At 34.7% G+C, this 22,699-nt stretch overlaps 1 protein-coding gene across 1 annotated transcript in view; it reads left to right on the top strand.

Annotated features, from left to right (window-relative positions):
- Positions 1-22,699, top strand: part of CFTR (CF transmembrane conductance regulator) — a 188,706-nt gene that overhangs the window by 46,790 nt on the left and 119,217 nt on the right. Inside the window, exons 8-11 of the mRNA XM_069106964.1 lie at positions 2,689-2,935; positions 6,717-6,809; positions 8,391-8,573; positions 12,047-12,238. Coding sequence (XP_068963065.1) covers positions 2,689-2,935; positions 6,717-6,809; positions 8,391-8,573; positions 12,047-12,238 — 715 coding nt within the window. The remainder of the gene's footprint in view (positions 1-2,688; positions 2,936-6,716; positions 6,810-8,390; positions 8,574-12,046; positions 12,239-22,699) is intronic.

Raw genomic sequence — 22,699 nt, forward strand, 5'->3', positions numbered from 1 at the left:
TTCAGTTTCTTCATCTGGGAAATGAGAGTTGCACCAATCTCTAAGGTCCCTTCCAGTTTTGTATCTATAACCTTGTGAAACCCATCCTTTCCATTGTAAATTGGTGTTTGCATAGTTCTAACAGTAAATGCTTGTTGTTCTGTTGTTTCAGTTGTATCTGACTCTCCGTGACCCCATTTCTTGGCAAAGTGAATGCTTAGTTGTGGGGTATAGAATCTAGTTCCTTAATCTGGCATGAAATTGTTGCTTGAAAGGGTTAGGAATTGCTGATGAAAGGCATGTTTTGAATTGACGTAAATATGGGAAATAGTTGGCATCTACCAGAGAGATCAAATAAAATGTTCAGAGAGAGATTGCTCTGATGAAGGGCAATAGAGTGATTAAACTCAGCTTGTGCCAGTATTGAACCAGGGTAGAAGTGTGCTCCAAAGCTCAGACCACAGCTATTGTTTTATTGCACTTCTGCCATAAAATCACTTTCTAGTTTTCAAAAGATACTGATAAAGTATTTTTATGACTCATATAGCATGAGTGGATTTCTAATGAAAAATACTACCCATTGGAGAATAATCTTTAAAAAGTTTTTTCTCTGTTTTTCTGCTTCCAGTTATTTTTTCTAAATTATCTGTTTTCTTTTCCCAGTATTCCTTTGTGCTTCTTTCTCCCTCCATTATTTTTCTTTTTTTAAGTTGTTTTATCTTTTTTATATTCTTGCTTTAAATGTAATTTAACTTTCACAACAATTTTGAATTTTTGCAATAATTTGAGATTTTATTAATTTTAAATTGATCTTAGCCAGCAATTTTAACTTGGTTTACTAAAATGAGTAAAACTCATGGACTAAGTCATTGTGTAGCTTGAACAAATTCAATCACTTTCATGTCATGTATTTTTCTCCTTTTTCTTTGGAATGTTATTTTAGAGAAAAAAAATTTTTAAATTTTTTTTCTATTACTTTAGTACTAAGCACTCCATACTTGGACTATGTATAAAAAGTGGGACTAACTCACATTTTCTATGCGTTCCCTAAAATTACTACCTAAAATTAGTGTGTGGTACTATTGTTTGCCTGACCTCTCCTTTAGTACATATCCCTAGTTCCATTATTCTCTCTTTATACCAAGGCTGGAAGGTATGGGTCCTGTGGTCAGTGAGTAACATAGCACCTGAAGAGATGGAGCCTGAAGCTGGACCAATATTGAGATACACTTCATTAGTTCCTTACCTTGTCTCCTCACATGTCTTAACTCAGATTTCTATGGTATCTGTCCAAGAACTTGCTGGACCTTCTCCAAAGTTTAAACACTTAAATTGCTCTTTGAGCAAGAGGCCTGAAAGTCTTTGGGATGATAGCAAGGTAACAGAACTGTCTCACTGACATATAGCTTAGGAGTGATCTAAAATATTTTTTAAAACTACCTAGTGTTGTCAAAAATGTTAAAGAATTTAAAAATTCCCTTTTTGTATATGAAAAGTGGTGAAGTATAAGTAATTGTGGATATCTTTATTAGCATGGTATCAGTGAGTTTCTTTTCTTCATGTGAGAAGTTATATATTTGGCATTTTCCTGAATTCAATATTTAATTTCATTAAAATAAAATAAAACAATTACTTAGTTAAAAATTGTTTGAAAAAGTCAGACCAGTAGACCATCCAGTCTAGTATTATATCTCTGCCAATGGGCAAATATACTGTGGGAAAACACAATGGTTACTCTCCAAATTATCACCTACAAAGATTAGCGATATACTCTGAACATCCCAAATTTATTTTTAATACTTATTATTATTCTTTTGTCACTTAAAAATCATTCTATGATCACCTATAATATCATTCTATGATAAATTCTATAATAAATCACCTATAATATCATTCTTTTATCACCTAAACTCTTCTATACATTTATTTAAATTCACATCCATAAAAACTTCCCTAGATAAAAAAAAATGCAAAAAAAATCTACTATGCATTGTACATAGTAACCTGGTGCTTATTTTCATGTAATTCAAATAAGTATTTTGGGGAGGGTATCTGGAGAGTGTTATAATAAAAGAGAATACTAAAAGTGAACAAAGTTAAAGAAACTGAGTTTTTCTTAATTTAGAAGCTCTCTTTTGTGAGGAGAGTAGTTACATAGTTATCAACATTAGGCCAGATATATTTTCATATCCCATGTATCACTTCTACATTTGAACCTTCTTTGAAAGGAATGAGAAATTTTGATGAGATGCACCTGATAGGAATCTAGGATGTGATTAGCTAAGTGTCATTGCTTCTAAAAAAGAACATGTTTTAAAAAACCCAAAGATAGAAATATTAGCATTTAGTCAGAATATCATCTATGTGAAATTGAAAGTTTTATTCTTATATTTAACCCTAATACACTGCTTTGGAGGTGTGTGATGAAATTTTGCTGAATTTAATTTAATTTTAGATTAAGAATAGCCTTCTTTGTCTAGATAATGCCTCCTCTCTGATTTGCAGAAATATTTGGGAATTGGCCACTTTTTACCAATTAATTATATGTCAATTCAGTTGAATGACATTTTCAAAAGCAAGCCCCTAGAGTGTACCAGACACTGAAAATTTGAAAAAAGATAACATTCTGAGATTAAATTCCAAGATGCATCAAATCAGCAACTCTGAAATACTACCCAAAATTCATTTTGTTTTGTTTTGTTTTTACAGAACTGAACTGAAACTGACCCGAAAAACCGCATATGTGAGATACTTCAATAGCTCAGCCTTCTTCTTCTCAGGTTTCTTTGTTGTATTTCTAGCTGTGCTTCCTTATGCCTTGATCAAAGGAATTGTCCTCAGAAAAATATTTACAACCATCTCATTCTGCATCGTTCTTCGAATGGCAGTCACTCGGCAGTTTCCCTGGGCTGTGCAAACCTGGTATGATTCTCTTGGAGCAATAAACAAAATACAGGTAATGTATAGCAACTACATGTCATGTGCAGCTAAACTTGCATAATGGACCCATCTTAGTAAATGGGGCCATGAGCCTTCTTAAAGCATAGGCTATTTCATCACAAGAGTTGTTCTCATTCTGGTGAATTTTTCTGCAGAAAGGGTTACTGAATTGAAAGAAAATCATGACTAATGCAGGGTAGTTTAGGAGTTGCTGTTTCTTTGGTCCAGAGACTTTTCTGATGATTCTCACTGAGTTAGCTCTGTGATTTTTCATTTTCACACAGATTGGTGGCAGGATAACCAGAATGATACAAAATTTACCAGGCAATTGCTCTGTTAGAATAAATGTTTCTAAATCATATGGTAGGAAATAATTGTTTGAACCAAAATAACCTTATATGCCAAGTCAAATTACTCACAAAGCCCAGCATTAATGGTAACATTGACATCTTTTGAAGAGAAGTTTTAAAGCACACATGTAATAAATTAACTTTTAAAATGTAGAATGGACTCCTTTCTAATTTCATTGGACTATAGACTTAGGCAACCAATAAATGCTTATTGAACACCTACTATGTGCCAGGGAGTATATGGGGTGGGGTGTTCATGGGAGACTAGTGCCCCTGGTATAAAGGCTCTCTGAGTCCTTTTCAGGGATGCTCATCCACCTTTGGTGTCCCAATTCTCACCTGTGGCTTTAAGAGGCTGTAGCGTGTGCAGTGGCCACATCCCAGTAAACCATCTTGGTAGATGGCCTAACCAGGTTGAAAATAATCAACAGGCCTCAAACCTCTTGGTGAGTTAGGGAGATGTCTACCCCAAGAATGTGAAGATTTCCCCCAGCAGAATGGGCAGATGAGAACAATTTATTCCAATGGCCATGAAGGTAACTGAAGCAGGAGCTGTGTAGTACTTAGAGGTTGGTCAGACATTGAAGCTGCCAAGGTCATCCACTACAGGTCATTGTTCTGACTCATGTCTTGCTACTGGATTTTGATGACTCTGACTTTGTGCAACTCTGCCTCATTCAAATACAATTCATGAGAAAGTCAAGACATCACCATGTGATATCATTAGTCCATTTCAGAAATGAAGGATGAATAATAGCAACTACGTACCAGGCATTGTTCTAAGAACAGTGCTGAGTGGGTCTTAGAAGTTAGCTGATTCAGTCTCTTCATCTTGCAGACCACGAATCTCAGTCTCAGAGAGGTTAAGTGACCCCAAGGTCGCATGGGTAGTAAGTAGCAAAGCCAGGATTCAGACCCAGGTCCTCTGACTCCAAATCCAGTGTTCTTTCAACCAAAGTAGTTTTTCAAAGTAGTACTGCCTTTCATTATTTATAAACGTACACAGAGATGACAGCTTCTGTGATTTTTTTGTTACTAGAACATTTCTTCATCTTCCTTTTAATATTTACTTACAGATTATTTTCATTTTTATTCTAATCTTCAGAATCTCTCTCCAGATCACTTTATATCAATTATTGAAACAGTGCTGAAACTTCTGGATTATAATATAAAGTTAGGGATGATAGGAATAGAGTCTGGACCTGTGATTTCACTGCTATAAGGAACTCTCAAATAAGGTGTTCTTTCTGGCAATGCTTAGCTACTTAAACCTTCCCTGCAATGTCCAGTATTAGAGAACTACCTAGAGGGGCTGCTAGGTGGCATTGTGGATAGAGTACTGACACCTAGTCAGGAGGACCTGAATTCAAATTTGACCTCAGACACTTACTAGCTGTGTGAACCTGGGCAAGTCACATAACCCCAACTGCCACCCCTCTCCTCCAATAAAAGAGTTATCTAGAGCACTGAGAGATAAAGAGATTTGCTCAGGGGTCACACAGACAGGATGTACCAGAGGCAGGATTTGAACCCTAGATTTCCTTCAAACTCCAAGGCCAGCTCTGTTTCTGTCTACTACACTATGTAACATGTTTTTATCTGTATACATATACACCATATGGATATATGTATTATATATAAATATATATGAATATATTTAATGAAGATGGTATCAGACCTTGAGTGGGATCTCTTTTGAATTTAGGGACCCCACTTGTCATGAATACTACTTATGTGACCTTGGGCATGACACTTAATTGGTCATCAGTTTCCTTATCTGTAAAATGAGAACATTGTTCTAGATGGTTCTCCGAGGTCCTTTCTAGTTCTAGATCTATAATACTAACTAAAGTAAAAACTTAAAATCAGTGATTTTAAGATGCCATTTACTCATTTACCAGTAATTTTTTTTCAGCTTATATTGGAAGTCAGGTCACACTTCCCAAGACTATATGTGTGTGAGTCAGAGAAACAAGGCTTTGGGATAGATGCACACCATTTTGTAGCCCTTTTCCTCACTTATCTTCCCAAGTAAGGATAGTAAGGAAAAAAAAGGAAAATCTTTGACTTGTGTAACTTCTATAATCTCTTTTTCCTTAGGACTGTGGATTGATCCTTTAGGAAGAGTTGTATCAGATCTTCTACTTAGTTTAGTAAGTTTATAGTGTAGTAAAAGTACTAAAGATTAAATCATAATATTAACTAGTAAGAGTAATACTATTAAGGATAAAATTATAATAGTAACATGTTATAAGGAGAATATATTTTGCTAAAATTCTGGTAAGTTTCCTCCATATTCCAGCCATATTGAGTCACATTTCTAGGCAGTATAGAGTCAGTCAAAAAGCATTTATTAAATGTCTACTATATATCAGACATTGTTTTAAATAATGGAAAAAATGCAAGCAGAATGGAAGACAGTGCCTACCTACAAGGATCTTACATTCTAATGGGGGAAAATAACACATAAAAGGAAGCTGAACATGGGAAGGGGGGTGGAATTCAGTATACAGCACATAGGTGGGTAGCTGGAGGACAGTCTTGAGAGAAACTGGAGTTTAGCCTGAAGAAGAATGAGGCATAGCTGGCCTGGGAGCCCTTCTTAAATAGAGGTTCTGAGAGGAGCCACTAATTCAAGGGTAAAATCCATAGTTGTTGAGGATACTTCCAATGTATAAGTACCAGCAGCTGGAGGATGAAGAGATTTCTGCTAAATCCTGAATTATAGATTCTGTTTTCCTTGCTAGATGGGGATAATCCAAGCACTCTCAGCATAGGAAAATTATCTGTGCTGTCAGACCAACAGGCTTCTGACTCAGGCTGGTCTCCTGGGGTGGCCAATCATGGCGTCAGGTTCCCTGCCTCCTCTTATGGTTCTATCCACTGCATCCTCAGCTCTGACAATTTGGTGATGCAGATAGAGCAGGGATTTTTAACCTAGAGTCTTGGTTCATTAACAGATTTTCATAACTGCATTTTAATATCATTGGTTTCTTTTATTATCTCTGTATTTATTTTATGCATTTAAAAACATTATTCTGAGAAGGGATGCATAGGCTTGACCAGATTGTCAATGGGGTCCATGGCACAAGAAAGATTAAGAACCTTTAGGTAGAATTTGCTTCATAACAGAGGCAATCATTCTGGGATTTGGACATATCAAGGAAAAACCAGTTCTTTGTTAAACAAAAAGGTGTTTTACTGAAAATTTTGTATGTTCAAGTATGGTTTTTGCTGCAATGTAAAAATTCATATCAAAATTGTGCAATATGAGTACTTTTTAAGCTCTTGAGTCTGTAAATGACACTACTATTTAAGAAATTTCAAATTCAGATTATAGTATCTATATTTGGAACTTAGATAATGGTGAATTGGAAATAGGTATAGCATTGTGTTATTATTATTTTTGGTCACACAGTATCTGTTTCTGCTCTCTTTTATAAACAGGATTTCTTACAAAAAGAAGAATTCAAAACATTGGAATATAACTTAACAACTACAGATGTTGTGATGGAAAACATAACAGCTTTCTGGGATGAGGTCAGGACTAAAAAAACACCCAAATAATCACATTTTATTTTATTTGCTCTAAATACTTAAATATTTTAACCTTTTGTATTTTGGGTTTGTTCTATAGGATGACAGGACTATGATCATAATAGAATTTTAGAGTGGATGTTAACCAATCCTATTTTTTTTTACTAAAAAAAAATACTACAGCTTAAAAAGGTCAAGCACATGTTGCATATTTTTAATCAAATTTGATTAAATTTGAGATCACGAATTTGAGATGTTGTTCCTTGTTCAAGATCCCATAAGTAGTATAGTGAGTAGTGTAGTCTAAAATAAAATCCATGACACAAGTCCCAGTCCTTTATGCTTTACCCCACACAACAAAAATATATGTAGACCAATAACTTTTAGTACTCTTATTTTTTGCTATTGTTAAGTTTGAAAACTTCTCTATTAATTATTTGTATTGCTTGTTCCCTCAAATAGCGTTTTGTGTCTTCTAATATTAGAGAATGATTTTTGTCTCAGTGAAGAATAGCAGTAGGAACTTTCCATTCCACTGCTTCATTTACTTATGAAACATATTTTCTTGTCATTTAGGCCTTCTGTGTCTAGAGAATATGAGCCAAAAAAGGAACAAGAAAAGAAGAGAAAGCACTTTTCTTAGTTTCAGGTGTTTCACTCATTCTAGGATTAGGCTGGAACTTATTAGTCCTTGGTTCACCTGTGTCTCTTTCTCTCTTTCCCCACCCACACCTCCATCTTTATGGACAGATTACTTTAAATGGGCAGATTACTTGAAAAATCAGTTCAACTTATGTCTCCTCATCATGAGTAGAAATTCCAAACACTATCCCAACATGAAGAAGAGATAGTGACTTTTCCTTAGCTCCTCAATTCCTTGGTGTCTTTCATCTAAAGCCAAGCAGTTAGTAAGAAAGCAGCTAAGGGAAGGCCAGCTATTCTACTTAACGGTGTGTATTTGAAGCTCCCTCATCATCAAATCAGTTTCCACTCATTTATTCTCCTGATTTGTTCCAGGTTAGAGTGGGTATAGTGTTACTGCCCTTCAGCAGTACTTATGGAGAGCCTAAGATATCTTATTTTTTAGGTGTTTTGAGTTTCTCAGTTATATTGTGTATGAAAGTAAGTTTCTTAGAATCTAATGAACTATATGCTACAATTTTCAAGTGCTTTGCAGTCTCATTTTAAATTTAATATAAATTTAATAAACTTATTTTAAATTGGTAAAGGACATAGGATCCTTCCCTAATGTGTGACTATGATAGCTCATAGTGAGTTCTAGGAAATTACAAGTTATTAGAAGTTCTATCAAATTGAAAATGTCTCAATTACAGACTTTTGGAGAGACTCATGTCTATCTTAAGGTTGGAAAGGTTCATTACTGGGTGGTTGGTGATGAGGTGATTTGGGGGAGGGGTGTGGTATTAAAAGATGTAAAATATCTGTGAAAAGGTACTAATCTACATAAATGTAGTAAGTACTCACACCAATAAATTTATGGTCTTATGAAGCACTTAAGTTAAAAGACAGAATGAATAATTAACTGATATGACTGTCTTTTATTTTCTGTATATTCTTTTCCAGGGATCTGGGGAATTATTTGTAAAGGCAAAACAGAATAATAGTGATGGGAAAATTCCCAATGGTGACAATGGTCTCTTCTTCAGCAATTTCTCACTTCTTGGTACTCCTGTCCTTAAAAATATCAATTTCAAGATAGAAAAAGGACAGTTATTGGCTGTTGCTGGATCTACTGGGGCAGGCAAGGTATTCCATTTTATTTATGTTAGCTATTAACATTATTTACAAATTTGTTCTATATTTATTTATCCTTGCAACTTAAGGATTTCCTTAATATTTCCCTCTTCTATTTCTAATACGGTTCTAGTGTATGGCGTAGTTTAATATAGCACATTATTTTTAGTGGAATTTTTAGATATAATTTCTCTTCTATAATGATGAATGGTGAAGTAATTTAAGTTCTCATGTAGGCACAAATAGAAATAATTATAGGAATATATTTTTCCAAATTTGACACAATATTAGGAAATAGGGTATCAGTTGGAGTCCATGAAGGGAGTGATGCTATCTTATACTACTTTGCTTCCTGTACAATGATGCCTACCATATGTATTGTTGTTGAGTCATTTTAGTCATGCCTGTGTCTTTGTGACCCCATTTGGATCAGATACTGGAATGGTTTGTTATTTCCTTCTCCAGTTCATTTTACAGATGAGGAACAAGAACAAACAGGGTTAAGTGACTTGCCCAGGTTGATTTGAATTTAGGTCTTCCTTACTCTAGGCCCAGTGTTCTATCCACTGTGCCACCTAGATGTCCCACAGTGTTTGTGAATTATATAATAGAGCTTAAGGAAATACCTGTTGAAGGAATGATTTGTGGAACCATCTGCATTTTTATCAAAATCTACCAAATATTTTTAAGCTTAATAACCATACTGATGATCTGATGCTGGCTTCTACAGATGTAGTGAGATGAAAATGTGGCCAACCTTGTAGTCTGGAAGTCTTAGTTTCAGATATTGCCTTTGATGCTTAGTAGCTGTGTGACCATGGGTCAGTCACTTAAACACTCAGCATGAAGTGCAGGAAGTTTCTGTACTGGTAGCTTCCCCACTACAAAGAAATCACAGATTTAATTTTTTTTTATTTTTAAGGCTGATATGTGTGTAGAGTATTATCTCTAGCACTCATAAATTGTCAGAAATAATGAAGGATTTATAGATAGTATATTTAAAAAGATGATTTAGGAGGTTAGAAAATAAGAAAAATTAATGGATCCATACTTGTTAGTCTATAGAGGAGGAAGCCAGAGTGCCAATACTAATTCAACAAATGCTTATTAAATGTATGCCATCTACAAGGCACAGTCCTAACTGTTGGGGACATAATGATGAAAAATCACAATCTCATTAGGGTGATTGATATGCCACACATACAAATAAGTATGATAAAAGATGGAATGTGACAAGACAAAGACAAAAGTCAGTCTCAGCACTTTAAGACTATTTGAAGGTAGACCTGCTTTCAGTTTGGAGAATAAAGAGGAAATCAAGAAAGGCTTTTATAAAGCAGGTGATACTTGCACTGGATCTTAAAGAAAGAGAAGAGTTTCAATAAACATAGATAATAGGAAAGGGAGAGAGTGCAAAGAGAAAAGAAGGTTGAGGAGACAGTGTTAGTAATCAACTGAAACTTCAGAGTAAGAAAAGGAAAATAAATTGATGGAGAATAGCCTTCACTGGAGAAGGTATCAAAGGATATAGAATCTTCAGGGAGAAATCCAAGGAAAAGCATATAAATCCAAGTTATTGTAGGAATTGATGAACAATGGATCTCCATAACTTAGGTGAGAATTAGTGAAAAAAAAAGGTTTAAAATGCATGAGAAATTTTCATTAGACCTTAAGAAAGAAGTTCCTGACAGTGAGAAATATTGAACATTGGTGGGGGATTGAGGTGTTTCTGAGATCATGATCTTTCTCTAAAGGGCTTCCATTAGAGGGTACAATTGTCTGACTACAATTGTTCAGATGTCATACTTTGTAAAAGTTATGTAGGGAAAGGCTGGATGACCTCACAACAGCTTTTGAGCTATAGTTTTTCTACAAAAAGGCATTTTTCAAGGATTAAATGTTTATAAGTGGTTGATCTAGGACCAATAAAACTGCTAGTTAAAAATTTAATTAAAATATAAAGTAAGAAGGTCCCAAAGGTTCTTTCTTAAGAGAGGACAATTAACTACACACATCTAGTCTTTTTATTAATATTTTGAAGAGTTATTATTTGATACATGAGAAATAAATATCACAAAATGTTCTCAGTGATTCTATTTGGCTTTAGCCATCATTTAGCTCATTGGGTGCCAGTACTATTCCATGTAATTTTTATGGTGTTCTCTCTAATTTCAGTTTTCTACACATGATGCCGATTTTGCAAAGAAAGAACCAGTGAGGTTTTTCTTCATATGAAATAATTTCCCTTGCATACAGTTCCCTGCCACCCCTCTTTTTTTGGCCTTGTATTCTCTTGATTTTTTTAAATCACAAGTTATAGTCATTGTTAAGAGAAAATTTTGATGGAGGAAAGATTTGGGTTGCTTCAAGTCAAAGATAACACTGAAAGAAAGTTTGCTAACAAGGAAGTTGTTAATGTATTTCATCTAATGTTTTTCTATTTGCTAATTCTGTATTTTATTATCAATCATGGTGTACAAAAGAAGTTGCTATTAGTTACTGATTGCCTCTGAGTTGTAAAGGTCTGTCCTTATTTAAATTACAGACAATTGTTTTGAGAAATGATGAACTGATAAATGTTAGATGCAAGGATGACAATGAGAAAGGCCAAAGCACAAGCTGATAGGCAGTTACTACAAATAAGCCATCTAGGTCTTAGAAAGAGAACCTGTCAAGGTTATGTATGAGAAAATGCAACTTTGTTAGAGTCATAAAGTATTCAAAGGAACATTTTTGCATTTTATTGAGTGATGAAAAGTGATTAAAAAGAGATGAAAAAATACTCCAAAATAGCTTTTTTAGGGAACTCTTGGGTGAAGAGACTCCCTTTCACTAATGTAGGTTGGCCCCTTCTCTGAAACTTATAATAAGAGTTGCTTACAACATTGAGAAGTTAAGGTACTTCCCCAGGGTCACATAACTAATATGTGTCAGAAGTGGATCTTGAACTCAGGTTGTCCTGGCTCCAAGACTCACTCTTTATCCACTATGCTACACGTTTTTTTTTTTCCTTCTTCCTGTCCCCATCCCTTTCCCTCTCTCCAGCTTGGAGCATTTATTGTCTTGGAACATCTTTAAATAAATAATAGTTCATTTTTTATATAGCACTTTCCTCACAATAAATAACCCTATATAACATGTAGTGCAAATATTATCATCTCCATTTCCCAGATGAAGACTCAGGGCCTCTGAAAGGTTTAGTAACTTATATATTACTTCACAGCTAGTAAATGTCTAAGAAGAGATTCAAAACTAAGTCTCCTCATTTGAAGCTCCACTCTGCTGTTCTGTCTCTCAGATCTGAAGTTTTGTCCATAACAAGTGTTTAAACATGCTTATTCATTCATTCAATATTCTTGTTTGGGATGACATATAGAATGCTGTTATGGGGATGAAGAATGAATTCTATAACCTCTCCAAGAGGATATGTCAATAATTTATTTACTCATACATCTCATTTTAATGCCACTGGATTTCATTTTCAGACTTCACTTTTAATGTTGATCATGGGAGAATTGGAACCTTCAGAGGGCAAACTTAAGCACAGTGGAAGGATTTCATTTTGCTCTCAGTTCTCTTGGATCATGCCTGGTACTATTAAAGAAAATATTATTTTTGGTGTTTCTTATGATGAATACCGATACAGAAGTGTCATCAAAGCCTGCCAATTAGAAGAGGTATGTTTTTATCTGAAAATTTTTGTAACATATCATTTAGTTAGTTTGTGTGCAGCATAGTCCTCTTACTGGTAGTGGGAATTGTTTTTATTATTACTATATTTGTTCATTTTTTCTTTTTTTCTTAATTTTAAATTTTTTCTTTTTTCCTAATTTTAAATTTCTTAGTTTTCTTAATTTTTTTTCTTTTTTCTACTTTTCATCTTAAAATGGCCAACTTGATGGTGAAGAGCAAGGTATCTTATGGATGGGTCATTACCAAATGCCTGAGGGACATGGATATTTCTAGTCCCTAAAACATTGAGCGTTCATTGAGTTCATTACCCGCCTGCCAGCTCTGCTTTGCCAATAAGTGAAGACCAAAAGAGAATCACTGTCAGATGAGGGTGGAGACATAGCTCTTGATGCAGGAAGAGTTCACTTTATTGGGAACGCTTTCGGAAAACAATATAGGGAAGGAAGTGTCAAGGATAATGGTGACTTAGGCCTTGTGGCAATTGGCCATATAGTTACTAGAATGAAAATTGACTGAGGTTCCAATCTGGGACAATAAGTAGAGATGGAAAACCTAACCTAAAGGGTTGAATCAGCTGTAGCAAAAATATATTAACTGCTTTAGGAAAACTGATGTGGGCAAAATAGAGCAGGTTAAAAACAACTTAAGCCTGACAGAACTCTAGTCAATGAAGCCACCAGCAGAGTGAAAAGCTGTGGAGCATCTATATAAAATGACTTGATCCCCAGCAAAGACATTTGTGGATATCTTATAGATAAAGACTTGTCTCGTCCAGGGAGTCAGGAGGTATAGTTTATGCTTTAGGAGGGCCTGGAGTCACTGAGACATCCCCAGGAGAATTAAGGTAGTGAATTCAAGGTCTTTATGTTTATGTTATGTAGTACTCTTCCTGACCCCATGAACCATAGCATGCCAATGTTGTCTGTGAGGTTTTCTTGGCAAAGATTCTAGAGTGGTTTGCCATTTTCTTCTCCAGTGGATCAAGGCATGTAGAATTATGTAGGGTCACACAGCTAGCTAATGTCTGAGGCCAGGTTTGAACTCAGGTCTTCCTGACTCCAGGTTCAGTGCTCTACACACTGTAATTTAGCTGCCTTTATAGGGCACCATAAAAAGGAAGCATGGATCATTAAATCCATGCTTCTTGTGAACCAGAGAATACTTTAGCCAGAGATAAATACAATTGGGAGTTAGATTCTAGAAGGGCTAAGAAACCTAGCAAGCCTGCCAGATTGGATTGCTATTGAGTTAGGAGTCTTCTCTGGCCTACTTTCCAACCCAAGTTGGATTTGGACTAGGATTTATATGTAACATCTTATACCTGTAGTCTCCTACCTCAGCAAAGAGGTATATCTTTTCTTAGGTCCCTCTTGGTTACTATAATTTCTTAGAGTTCAGTTCTGATTTTTTGTTGTTGTTTTCACATACATTGTTGTAGTAGGCATTGTGTACATTGTTTTCTTTGTTCTGCTTGTTTCACTTTGCATCAGTTAATAGAAATCTTTTCATTGCTACTCTTTCATTGAACTTATCATTTTTCCATTGTTATAATATGCAATTATATTTCCCTACTTCAGAAGTACAACATAATTATATTTAATAACTATCTTAATATTATTTTCTGTTTCATCAAGGTTATTGTCAACTATAATTGCATATGTAATATAAAAATAAATAATTATTATATAACAGTATCCTCTACCACCATATTTATACAGGATATTAAGTTTTACAAATTGCTTCACTAATGCCCTGTGAAGCATAATTTCTGTTCCTTCAAAAATATTGAAGACACTTATGGAATAAAGCAAAGAGCAAAACATTTATAAGGTTCTTAATGTCTTTATTAATGTTAATGTTAATACCTTAATGTCTTTAAGGTACTGTGCTAGAAAATGCATAGTTATTGCTCTTAGGGAGCTTATAGATATGTAACGTTCCTCTTGTCCAGTAGGTAGATGGAACCTCTTCTAAAATGACTGACAGGTGATATATAATAAGTAAACTTTGATGTAGTATAAATGTATCACTTGTATGTGAAAAGAATCTTGAATCACTGATCAATGGGATCAAATTTTTTGTTTATACATTTATAGGACATTGATTCTTTTCTGGTGCTCCAAAAGTTACCTTATGAGATGCCATGAAAACAACATAATTTATTGGAGAGACTGCCATTTAGGAATTCTCAAGATAAACTGAGAATTAGAGATCAATCAATGGCCTTGGTCATATAACCATATAACCTTTGTTGGCCTTAACTTCTGTTCTTTGATCTAGGAACATATTTAAAGTGATTCAACAGACTGATTTTACAAGTGAGTTATGGAGGTTATTGTCCATTAATGACAACCAAAAATTATCTGAGATCTTAAAATTTTAACTTATGCTAACTGTTGAAATATGTGCTATAGATTTTGTCAATGCTATTTATCTTTGATTATAATAGTGATATGTATGTGCATTGGACCAGATAGTAATCTTTGCTTGGGTATGACATTCTCTCTTAGGTTTATAGGTGTGTTCTTTGAATCAGTGATGCTATTTATTAGTCATTTTCCATAGCATGTAGTATTTAATACTTGTAGTTCCTTTCATAGCCTCTCACAAAAATTGGAACAGAAGCATAAATAGAGAGCATATGAAAACGAATGAATGAATGGTGGGCTAGTTCACATTGTAAAACTAAAATCTCTTCGTTTCTTGTAAAGGTGTCCAGTACATTTTAGTAAAAGGTTCTCTATATACCAATTGTTCAACAATTAGCTTACTAATGTGTAGCTCTTGTTTTGCACATATGGCAGCTCTACGCTGGAAGCAGAGCAGAAACTTTGAAGGCAAAAAAGAATAGCATATCAGAATATAGTTAGAAGCAACAGGAACTAGAACAGTCAGAACAATATTGCTTTAAGTAGATGGTTGACATATCCAAGGGAATTCTGGGAGAATTTTGTCTGAATTCTAAAGGTTACTGCTAAGGGGATCATGGAAGTTAGGAAATATTAAGACCTGGCAAGATAAAATGGAGGTTTTATTTAATTATTGGAGATATAGAAAAATTTGAAGTAGTGTTTGTTTTCCTGTTTGACACATCTTTTTCCTATGCCATACTGTTAAATAGTCAGTCCCTTTGAATTAAAAAATTTAAAATTTTTTATTAAATTATCAATATTGAATAAATATTTTATCTCTTTAGAACAGTTGGAATCCAATGGCAAACCTACAATTTTATTTTTTAAAAGAAAAGCAAGTGTCAAGGTACATGGATTATTATCTCTTTCAATGAAACCTCTCTTAACTACTTCAACCTACAGCAATCTCTCCCTCCTAGAGTTCAGTAGTTTACCATTTTCCCAACATTTATCAACCATACAGTTCATTTCGTAGATAATCATAGAGTACTTTTTTCATCACCTGTATTGCTATTTAATTTATATTTTCCCATGGATGCTTCACTTTTTAATCTTTCTAACATTAAAAAAAATTCATTTAGGGCAAAGGCTAGGGCTTATATTTTTCATATCCCCAAAATTCTTTCTTTATTCTAGTAGAATGCACATAGTAGGCACTTGACAATTGTAGCTTAAATGAGCATTGATGGAGCACCTATAATGAACTCTTTGAGTAAAGTACTTTGTAAGGGACAGGTAAACAAGTAAATCCAAAAAGAGGTCAGTTGAATATATTTCAGTTAAACAAGTACTTTCAAGCAATTTCTATGTGGCTAACACTGTGGTTGGGGAAATAAAACCTTGTAGCAATCAGGAACAGTTGCCCTCCAAAAAAGCAAAAAAATAAAAATAAAACTTAGTTGAAATATAATAATAGTATAATAATAACTGAATTATTTATCCTAAGAACTTGGTCCCTGTGGAACAAAAAAGAGGAAGAGGAAGAAGAGAATATTTTCACCTTTTGCTTAGTTTAGGGCCTATTGTAAGCAACGTTTTAAAATAGGTCAAGATTTTCCTTGATACCTTCTTATAAACTGCATCTTTAGAAGGGAGGAGTGAAAGGAAAAGAAGGAAGGATAAGAACATGTGATTGGACAACTGGAACAGAAAATAAAAGAATGGAAGCAGATAGTATCAAATATATATCACTAATATTAAATACACTCTTTTTTGATACCCTCTTCTTATTTGCAATAAAAGAGAACAGAAGGGAAAAATATAGGACAGAAAGAAATACACAATTAACAATCATAAATGTGATGTGAATGGATTGAAGTCACCTCTGAAATTAAGGAGACTTCCCTAGTGCATTAGAAAACAAAATCTAGCAATATTTTATGTACAAGAAATATATTTGGAATAAACTTGAAACAAATTCACATAAAATTGCAGCAAGGGGCTAGGAAAAGTCTATTATATTTCATCTGAATTTAAAAATGCAAAGCTTGTAACTATAATCTGAGATAAGACAACAATAAAAATAGAAATTAGAAGATTAAAAGAGAGAAATTGATTAAAAGAGATAAATTGGGAAACTACATTATGCTTAAAAGACATCATAGAAAATGAATTAATATTAACACAGTTTATATTCACTGAAAGGAATAGTACTTAAATACTTACAGAAAGAGTAAGCCTAAAATAACTGGGGATCTTGGTGTATGCCTGTCAGATAAATCTAATCAAATGATAATAAAAAAAAGTTAAGGATATGAATAGAAATTTAGAAAAGTTAGATATAATAAAAATAATGTCATTACAATGGAAAAAGAAAGGAGTACACATAATTTTCAGCTGTTTATAACATTTCTACAGAAACTGACCCCATGTACTAGAGTATAAATACCTTATAAGCAAATGTAGAAAAACATAAATATCAAGCATTCTTTACTAATCATAAGGCAAAAAAATCCACAAAAGAATCTTTGAAGAAAGGCTGAAAAATTATTTAGACATTAACACAATACTAAAAAAACCAGATGGGCCAAAGATCAAATCATATAAATAATAGAATCTTTCATCAAAGAAAATTACAAAGAAACAACATACTGTGGGATGTAATTAAAGAAGTCTTGAAGATAAAAATATCTCTATGTAATTTCATCAACAAAGAATAGAGAAGAGATCAATGAATGGAACTTGCAACTAAAAAAACAAAACCAAGCAAATTTTTAAAAAACCTGCCAAATCAAGCCAAGCCCCACCAAAATAAAAAAATCTAAAAAACAGAGAAACAATTAAATAAAAATAGAAGTTTAAAAACAAAGTAGATAAAATAGATTAGCTAGTCTGATTTTTAAAAAGAAAGAAATAGTGAGTTGTTCCCTTGCTAGTGTGGCTGGTTCCTTGCAAGAAGTGGTATTTCTGCTGACAAAATATTTCAATGCTTGACTGAGTTAGCGAGGTCTCTTGGCTACTGCAGTGGTTTCTCCCAAACTATTGCTGCTCCCAGCTTCTTTGGCATCTCCTACAGACTCTGGTTGATGAGGGAATTTCTAATGGCTCTTATAACATTTTAAAGCTCACAAGGTTATAACCTGGTCTATTCTATTTCTAGATATTCATTTACTTAGGATCATGCAAGGATAAACAGAAAAGAAACAGACACCATGTGCTTAGGAGGAAGCTGGAGGAGAGGGAGATGACCAGCTGCCCTTCTCCCAACTCAGTAGCTCATAGTAGTTCTTTCCTTCACTCAAAAACTACAAGGGAAGAAAGTAAGAAATTGTCTACTTGAAACTATTGCATGACTGCTTCATTATGTATGAGCTTTTATCATCAGTCCTTCTGACTCCCCAGCAGGCTTTTCATTCTCACATAAGACCCACCCTGAGTCAACCTGTATGAAACTGGCTTCTGCAATACCACATTTTGGATTGGTAGTAAGTAAAGACATTGCAAATGCTCTGTATAACTTGCCAGGAAGGGCAAATCCAAGTATGTTCCAAATACTTGGCCCTTGTTTGCAAGTGTCCTCCTCCTCTCCCCACTCCCCATTTCACCTGCCTAATGTTTGGATTATTGGAATATTTATAGAGAGGCTATTTTAGCACTAGGTAAAATCATGAACAAAGACGGAAGAAGGAATAAGAAAGTGATGAGGCTGATAAAGAGATCTGGCCAGACTTGAATGAAAGAACATGTAAAAGAGGAAGAAAATGAGGGGTCAGGGTTGTTCTCTTAATAAAGATAGCTAGGAGCTGTTTGTTAGAAATATGGGACATGAGGGTAAGGAGAAGAGAGTGAGAGGATTAAAGAGAAAAATTGAAAGAGTCTCTATAGAAAGTGAGCCCAGGAATCACTGAAGGATGAATCATAGGATTGCTGATCAGTAGCATTGGCCAAATTGTAGAGCATAAACTTGCTCTCAGTTCCAGGAAGTTCCTCAATAAAAAAAGAGGATTGAAGAATGCAAATGATGAGAGCAATCCATGGTAAAAGAGAAAATTCAAGGAGATAGGGAGGCAGGTGATAATGTGACTGATTATGGAATGAAGAATTTGGCAAGGAGGATAAATGAGTTCAGTAACATTGTCAGGGTTAAACACTTTCAGTTGCTGGTAGTAATCATAATAAAAATAAGAGGTAATACGGTCTCAAGATTTTGAAAGTGCTTTAGGAGAAGAGTGCAGAGATAATATTTGAAGAGTAGAAAAAATTGAAGAATGTGGTCTGGCAGGGGGGGATACTAAATTGGAAATCTCAAGCAGAATAATGCCTTATCGAAAAAGAGTTCAAGTAATTTGATGAGAATCTGATGTGGAAAGGAACTGGAGGCTGGCATAGTCATGGGTGGTGGGGCTAAAGGTGTAGGAAAATTTATGAATACAAATTTTCAAGTTGCCAAGAATGATGTCATAGGCACTCTTGGACAAGAAGCTACCTAATTGGAGGTTGACTGCCCAACTTCCATATACCGGTAAAAGCCTGAAATCCTCAGCAGACTTAGTAATGATCAAGAAATCCAGTGGGAAACTCTACAGTAAGTTACTTTTTTAACTCCAATACCACACAAAAAGTCATCCATAGGGCCACAGATGGTAGAAAGAAGGGCTGCCAGCGAAGCCAGATTCAGCAAAGGCAAATGAGATGGCAGCTTCTGAGTGTGACCAGAGTGCCAAGGAACCACAGTGAGGATCACAATACCTGCCAACTTCTCTAAATGAAAGGAGATGTTGGAATACACTATTCAAAAAGGCTAAAGATTAGGTTTGCAACCAAGAATAACTTATCCTACAAAGCAAGGGATAATTGTACAGGGGGAAAAAGAGGACTTTTTATGGAATAGAAGATTTCCTAGTGATGAAAAGACCACAGGTGAATAGGATCTTTGAAATGCAAAAACAGTATCAAGAAGAACCTAAATTCAACCTAGAAAAGTTCAGACAGAGAATGTACCTCATAAGCCTGAACTGGAGAATGTGCCATGACTTCTCAGGAGTTGTACTGAATGGTTTGGCAGACTTCTTTTCAAGTCATCACTTTAGCAATATACATAAAACATTTATGAACTGGAAGGGAGGAACTGAATTGTGCTGCTGTCATTTAGCATAATATTAAGCCCAAAGCAAGAAAAACCTAATGCCCAGATTTTGACAAGTATTCCTATAAACTATTAATCATTCACGGGCCGATTATACAGTTTGTAGATTCTAAATATCTCCCACATCTCTTCCTTTTCTCTCTTTCTTGCCATTCATGGCCATTTTGTCTTTTACTGACATGTCCACCAGAATTTATCAAACTACTTGCTGGTAGCAATGATATTTGGGAGTTTGGATCAATCAGTGTTATACCTGTCTCCTATTAGCATGGCTAATCAAGAGTTAACTGTATCAACATTTAAGGGATTAAATCACAACTATTTTCAATGAAGTATATGGTACTGGAAATATGCACAGATGTTCAAATTCTTTTTTAAAAAGTGAAAGATGGCAGAGAAAAAAATAGAAGAACAGAGGCTGATGTAATTTCAGAAGTTGGAAATGAATTTGGAAAAGGGGATAAAGTGCTTGATAGATAATAGGTCTAATGATTGTAGAATAATGATACAAATGACTGACATTTATATAGCTCTTTAAAATTAGAAAAGAACTTTGCATACATCTCATTTAAGTATAGGCATGTAGATGATAATAAACTTCACATAATGGAGCATCAAGAAGATGACATTTGGTGGAGAAGGAGGTGACCAAAGAAAAGTATGACCCTCTGCCTCATCAGTACCAGGCAGCTTGGTGGCATAATAGTAGACAGGGCACTGAGCTTTGAGTCAGTAAGACCTGAGTTCCAATTCCACATCAGACACCTCCTAGCTACATGAACCCAACTTACCCTCTTTCAGCCTCAGTTTCCACATTTATAAAATGGAAAAAATAATACTACCTATTTCAAAGGTTATTGTGAGGACCAAGTAAGATTACATATGTAAAGTGTGAAATCTTAAATCAATAAATGATTTCTAGTTATTTTTATTGTCATCATTATCATTCATTTTTCTAAGGGCATAGGAAAAAATCAGGTCTCTAATGAAACAGGGAAGTAGGGAGTCCTAGGTTTCCCTTAAAGTGATTGTGGTAAAATAGGTTTAGGATAAAGGGGAAAGTGACCATTTCGGGACAGGTTAAGTTGTAATTGGGGATGATAATAATAAAGTAGGAATTGAATATATATATGTACATACATACATATATATCATATAGCCATCAAGTTTCTTGTGGCAGCAGAGGTATGCGAGGCATATGTCAATAGAATGCATGTAGAGAACCTAGATGAAGGAAGCAGTGTTTGTAACTGAAGCATTGGGTAAGGTTTACTATCTCTTGATAGCTTTAATGATAGATTTTTTTGTGTTTTGAATCCATAATTTACCCTTGAGAGGAAGCATGACTTGTCTTGAAGTTGGAAAGTGTTCGACTCTCAGTTCTGTCATTGTGACTCTGGACATATAACAGCCTCTCAGTGTTCTCAGGTATTTGTCTAAGGCTATACTTTCACATGAGGAGGGCAAAAGGTAAGGGGCTAAGCCTTTATAAAGCAACTATGTGCCAGGTATTGTACTAAGCACTATTTTCAAATATCTCATTTAATTCTCACAACAACCTTGGAAGGTGGATGCTACCACTATCCCCATTTTACAGTTGAGGAAACAGACTGACAGAAGTTAAGTGACTTGCCCTGGGTCCCCCAGTTAATAAATGTCTGAGGTCACATTTGAATTCAAATCTTCCAGACTCCAGAGCTAGTGTTGAATCCATTGTAGCACTACCTAGCTTCAGATCTATTGTTCCTTTATTTTGTTAGAGGGTATTTCCTTACTGGGAGTCTCCTGTATCAGTGAAATTACCATCTAGTTTTTTAAAAATCCAACTTTATCTTTATACCTTTTCTTTTTATAAAGTCCCACTCTTTCCACAAACTGACTCTTTTCAACTTCAAATGCTCTTCCTTTCTTCTCTGCCTAAATTTAGCCTCGGATTAATTTCCTCCAGGTCACCATGTCAACAGAAGAATAGTCCTCAACAGTTCTCAGTTTGAATCACTAGTGGGAGAAGCAGTATCTCACTAGCTAATTAATTTTCATCTTCCCTGTATTGTTTTCTTGTGACTTTGTGGGCAGAAAGCTGATCATGAAGCATGTAAGCATGGATTCCAATCTTACCTCTCATACATACTGCCTCTGGCAGTAGTAGTAGGCAAGACACTTAAAATCTCAGTGTTTAAGCAGCAACCTAATACTATAAGTTGAAGAAAAGGTGATGATCAGCATTAAGCAGAGGGAATTTCTTCATCTGAAAGTCCTGTATACTAGTGAATTTATAGGTCTTGCCCTGATCCTTGAGAGTAAAAATGATAACATTTAAAAATATCTCATGTTATAGTGTCCCCTCTGTGTTGTGGCAACATAGTAGATAACATAGTAACATGGTAGGTGACATAGAAGGGACTCATTAATACTTGATTGATTCCAGTTAAGTATAAATGTTTTCAAGTAGGAATGTCAACTTCAAAGTTACATAGAGTTTTCTACAAAAAATTAATAGGCTTGCAATTTTTTGATGGTTCAATCAGACAACCTCTTGACGCTAGAAATAAAGAATGCAAATATTTTTTTAAATGCTTGGGAATCCTAATAGCCTAAAATAGACATTTCCTTCTTCTGGAACGGACTAAAATGCTTCCATTTGGTAAAGGCATTCTGGTGCCAACAAGAGTTTACAGCTGAATTGAGGTGTGAAAAAGGCTAATATGGTTCATGCCCATGTGCTAAAATGAATATTTTATCGATAAGAAACATAACATTGTTTTGATCATAGGGGACAGCTGTTGGTGGTTAACCAATAGTGCCAGAAATATAATCTCTTAATGTATGCGTTTTTGACACCTGTCACCAAGTTCAAACCTTTGCAAAAAAAAAAAAAGTTTATTTTCATTTTGACTGCCAAAGTTGACCTGATTCCTAAAACACTATCTAGACTTGGAACAAGAGAC

The sequence above is a fragment of the Petaurus breviceps genome, unplaced genomic scaffold (assembly GCF_028583685.1).
Source record: "Petaurus breviceps papuanus isolate PSGF00001 unplaced genomic scaffold, PetGlider_PUasm1.0 84, whole genome shotgun sequence".
Taxonomy (NCBI): domain Eukaryota; kingdom Metazoa; phylum Chordata; class Mammalia; order Diprotodontia; family Petauridae; genus Petaurus; species Petaurus breviceps.